Source organism: Arvicola amphibius, chromosome 7 (assembly GCF_903992535.2).
Source record: "Arvicola amphibius chromosome 7, mArvAmp1.2, whole genome shotgun sequence".
Classification (NCBI taxonomy): domain Eukaryota; kingdom Metazoa; phylum Chordata; class Mammalia; order Rodentia; family Cricetidae; genus Arvicola; species Arvicola amphibius.
Genome location: NC_052053.1, coordinates 43,757,105 through 43,761,836, shown reverse-complemented (window position 1 = coordinate 43,761,836; position 4,732 = coordinate 43,757,105). Strand labels below are relative to the sequence as shown.

The 4,732-nt window shown below is 57.3% G+C and overlaps 1 protein-coding gene across 2 annotated transcripts; it reads left to right on the top strand.

Annotated features, from left to right (window-relative positions):
- Nucleotides 1-339: 339 nt before the first annotated feature.
- On the top strand, nucleotides 340-4,135 carry Tmem250 (transmembrane protein 250). Of its 2 annotated transcripts, none has more exons than XM_038336784.2 (2): nucleotides 340-739; nucleotides 2,012-4,135. In XM_038336784.2, exon 2 carries the CDS (start codon nucleotides 2,123-2,125, stop codon nucleotides 2,540-2,542), a length of 420 nt encoding a protein of 139 aa, XP_038192712.1. In that variant the 5' UTR covers nucleotides 340-739; nucleotides 2,012-2,122; the 3' UTR covers nucleotides 2,543-4,135. The 2 variants fall into 2 exon arrangements, with proteins under 2 accessions (XP_038192712.1, XP_038192713.1); XM_038336785.2 differs by lacking the exon at nucleotides 340-739 and adding an exon at nucleotides 803-1,102.
- The last annotated feature ends 597 nt before the right edge of the window (nucleotides 4,136-4,732 follow it).

The window sequence follows — 4,732 nt, the reverse complement described above, 5'->3', positions numbered from 1 at the left end:
AACCAGGCAAGGCCATTTAGACCGGTGGAACAGCGGCCTCACTGTTTTTGCTGGAGCTTTCAGAACCCCTCTGCTCCACAGAGGGTACTCCTAAAACCCGCGATCGCTTGCGTCATCTGCAACCGTCTCCGCTCTCTGCGTGCCTATCAGCGCCCGTTGACACACGGGAGCACTGAGCTCCTGAGAGTATCACACGAAATAAGGCTGCCTGCTAACACCCGAGCGGGGACGCCACGCCCACTATTGCGCACGCGCACCAACACGGAGTCGACCCAGCCGGAGTGCCCTTAGAGCCCCATCTGCGCCTGCGCAGTATAAGTCATGCCTCCGGCTGCGGCCGCAGGCCATGACGTCAGAGACGGCTCTGGGCGCGCGCCCTCGGACAACGTCGAGTTCCCGGACGCTCCGCGCGGGCCCGAGGCGGGCGCTGCGAGGCTCCACGGTGTCGGCGCAGGCGGAGGGGGCGTGAGGATCGCGCTACGGTGGCCGCCGAGGGACGACGCTACGGCTCCCACGCTGGGACAAATGCCTCCGGCCCGGCCCGGGCGCGCCCACCCCTCCGGCCCGGCACCAGCCGGGGGCAATTGAAGGGCCGCGCGAAGCGACCCCATCTTAGGCGGCATGAGCCCGCCCCGGCATCGTAATCCCGGGGCACAGGCTCGCCCGCGGGCCCGGGCCCCAGCGCCGTCGGCCTGCCGCATGGTTCCGGAAACCGGCACCGCCGCGGAGAGGGCACCGGGTGAGCGGCCGAGGACGGGCGGGGACCGGCCGTGGACCCAAAGGCCGTCTCCACGGCAACGGCGCCCGACACCGGAAGTGGCGCCTGCAGAGGACGCGGGCAGAGGGCCGGGGTCGCGCGTAGCCTTCTGGCTTGTGAGGGCCGCGTCTCCAGCGCTGGGTTGTCGGGCCCTAGAGAACGGAGCCTTGCTCTGGGGTCCCGTGCGCGGAGACGCGTGCCATGATGCCGGGCCGCCCCAGGGCGGGCTGGGAGGCGCTGGAGTGCACGCACCTCCACCCGAGTACACCTGCTGCAGAATGCAAACCCTTACTACGCAGTGTCCAGTGACACATCCGAATGAGGGCCATTTTCCCGTCTAGCTGGGTAAAACATAGCTAAAGCCCCCGGGCTCGTGACAGGTTTCTTCCCACTGAGCCTCGGCCACAGCTGCACTGGCGGCCATTTGCTCAGGACTGGCGGCGGCGGAGGAAGCTGGTCTGGAGTCGAACTCGCAAAAGCCTGTTGGCGATGTCTCCTTGTCCTGTTACCAACTTTTACTCTCTAATACCGCATAGTCTGAACTTTATCTTCTTTCCCATCCACAAATTAATATAGGCAGCTGCAGATGACATTTACTCGGTGAAACATGGAACCACGTGCCATTTCCCCTCTCTTTGTGGCCCAGTTTGGAGTGCTCTGGCCCTATGCCCAGCCTAGAGAAGCCAGCAATGCTTCCGTGTACAGGCAGCCCCCTCACCCCACCCGGGAAAGAGGTCTTGTTGCCTCCGTTTACAGAGCAGAGCAGTGGGAGGTGAGGTAGCCTGCCAAAATACTATTAGGGTTCAGATCCAGCAGGTTACCTTGGGGTCTGGCAATATGAACACCCTGTCTTCATTCCAGTCCCATTGTGTTTTTGCATGGGGGGGGGTGTGCTTGAAGGAGCTTGTTGCTAGATAAGTCACCACGGAAGTCCTGGAGAGTAGTGGGCCATGGAATGCAATCAGCAGAGTAGTGCATGGGGTCTTCAAGGAACTGTAAGGAGTGGACTTAGCTAGACTCCTGTCCCCTATCACTGATGGCCCTTAGAGGGGGCCATCCCGTGGCAGCTGCTAAGAGAGGGACATAATTACTGTCGCTTCCTTTCCCCAGGACTGTGAGATAGAGCACTATTTTTGTTTTGCACAAGTGAGGGTCTGTGAAGAGATTAAGGAGACAAGCTTAGGGTGCAACTGGTTTGCAGAGACACCCATGCTGAAGTCTGATCTGGCAATCTCCTTGTACCTCTCCCTGCAGGCCGACACCTCCCCCAAGGCTCGGTTGAGGGCTCCTAGATGCTGATGACACCTATGCCAGCCATCTGGACGCTGCGCTCCCACTGCAAACGAGCCCTGCCGCCCGGGCCCAATGCCGGTCATGCCCATCCCGCGGCGGGTGCGCTCCTTCCACGGCCCGCACACCACCTGCCTGCATGCAGCCTGCGGACCAGTGAGGACCTCTCACCTGGCCCGCACCAAGTACAACAACTTCGATGTGTACGTCAAGACCCGCTGGCTCTACGGCTTTATCCGCTTCCTGCTCTACTTCAGTTGCAGCCTCTTCACAGCGGCCCTCTGGGGCGCTCTGGCTGCGCTCTTCTGCCTGCAGTACCTGGGAGTCCGCGTGCTGCTGCGCTTCCAGCTCAAGCTGTCGGTGCTGCTACTGCTGCTGGGGCGGAGGCGTATGGACTTCCGCCTCATGAACGAGCTGCTCATCTACGGCATCCATGTGACCATGCTGCTAGTTGGGGGTCTGGGCTGGTGCTTCATGGTCTTTGTGGACATGTGAGGACCCAGCCTCCATGGGGCTCTTGATTGTGCTGTACCACATTTCTTTCCTTGAAGGGTGGGGCTGGTAGGGGCCTCTTTTTGCCCCATCCCAAAGGTAAGGCCTGAAGCACACACTCCCACTGAGGAGCGAAAAGGGCTGAGACTACTCTGTGATGGGGACACCACATCTCCCTGGTGGCTTCTGCGCTACCCTTCCTATGCATTTTCCCAAACGTGACATCCCTCTTAGCTTTTTGCCTCTGGTTGCCTGTACGTTTTCAGGTTGTCTAGTGGGTGGCCCTTCTGTCCTCTCTGCACCTTGAGACCTTCTGTGTGACATCCTCTCTATTCAGCTCAACCAGTGGGACACACAAGGGTGCCTCTGGGCTGCACAGCCCCTTTACGTGCCCTGTTCCTGGCGCTAGCCTCAGGGACCCAGTCTGGCTATCCAGGCAGACCTGCTACTGCCCCTAGTTGTGCCCCCTTCTGAGCTGCTTGATCCTAAGCCCATGGAGCACTCTTTGCTGTCACCAGGTGACTGTGTCCATCTTGAACCCCAAGGCAGGTCTCAGGGTCACCTTGGTTTGCATAGAGGTGCTGTCCAGCAGGACCCCATATATGGTGTTGACCCATCCCTGATACAAGAGAGCACAGACACCAAGGTTTGGACTCCAGACCAGGGACTGGTTGGTACTCTGGGCAGGCCTGTGTCAGGCCATGCTGGAGCACCCCACACTTAAGGAACCTAGGGAGGCCACTTCCCCTTAGCACTGGGAGGAGCTGTGACTGTCTCTGCAGGATGGAAGCCTCCAGCAGCTTCCCAAAGGCTTGGGTAAATTACCTGTGGAAAACAGGAGGAGCAAACAGATTGTGCCTCCTCGGTGGCATTTACCAGCCCAGCCGGCAGCCTGGACCTTCCCCACATGGCTGTCAGGCCTGGTTTGTGAGGTAAAAAAGGAAGGGAGCGCCTGACTACCTTTGGCCTCTGTCAGGAGTGGGTTGTGGCTCTCACTGGTGACAGGGGCCTGGGTGGCAAGTGAAGTGCTTTGAGTAGTAACTGCGGGAGCAGGACCCTGAGCATATCCTGCCCACACATGCTTCACCCCAAATTGTCACCCCACACCCTGGGCTTGGGGACGGCCCCTTTGATGCGACCTTGCCAGGAAAACCAGCTTTGTTCGGTTGAAGAGAAACTTGAAGAAACCCAAGCAGGGAAAGCAAAGATGCAAGACTGTCCACCCAGCTCTTTAACTTGTAGCCAACTGTGCCCATTGTTCTAGCGGGAGGACTCAAGGAGGAAGTCCTGCTGCCTCCCCGGACAGCAGGTGAGGTACCTTCCCAGTGGACCCCCGCTGCTTGCTTGCTGCAGAGAATTGTTTGCACTAAATAACACTTCCCCCAAAGCAGCTTTGTTCTTCGTTAATTAGCTCATGTTCCTCAGAGCAGCCTGAAGCCCCATTTGCTGGGTGACGGTGGTGTGTCAGAGGGCTGGTGGTGGGAAAGATGACAGGACCTTGTCACCCATTGCACACCCAGCTGCCCAGTGTCCTGAGTGCCTGTTAAATTCTTTATGAGATGAATCACCTGCATTAAACCTATTTTTTTATGTGTTGATGGCGTGATTGCTTGTGTTTTGCTATGCTGGGCAAGTGCTCTGAAACAGTGAAACCCGAAATCTCTTCCTTCTCAAAGAATGTAGTCTAGGATGTCAGAAACCATTCCCTGCAGGACTGAGTTCTGAAAGTGAGTTTAATGTTAAGTGTAGAATCCTCAAAACAGTAATTCTACCGTGTCAGCTGGCCTGCCAAGAGCTTAGAGTTGAGTTGTTCAATAAAAGTGAGGGCTGGATTTCTGTTGCTTTCCAGAGAGGATGGGAAAGCCTGTGGGTGCCTTGCTCACTTGGAGATGTAATGTCTAGATGCTGGGAGGAGCAGGAAACCAAGTTTTCTCTTTTAGCTGTGTTTGTGGGATGTTACTGGGGATTTTTTTTAATTCCACATGTATGTTGTATAGACTGCATGTATGTCTGTGTAGCACTTGCATGTCTGGTACCCATGGAGTCCATCGGACTGGGATTAGACAGTTGTGAGCCATCATATAAGTTCTGGAGATCAAAAATGGGGTCCTCTGGAAGAGTGGCCCGTGCTCTTAACTGCTGAAGCACCCATCTAGCCGTTCTAGGAATTTTGAGGTAGGGAGTAGGGTCTCA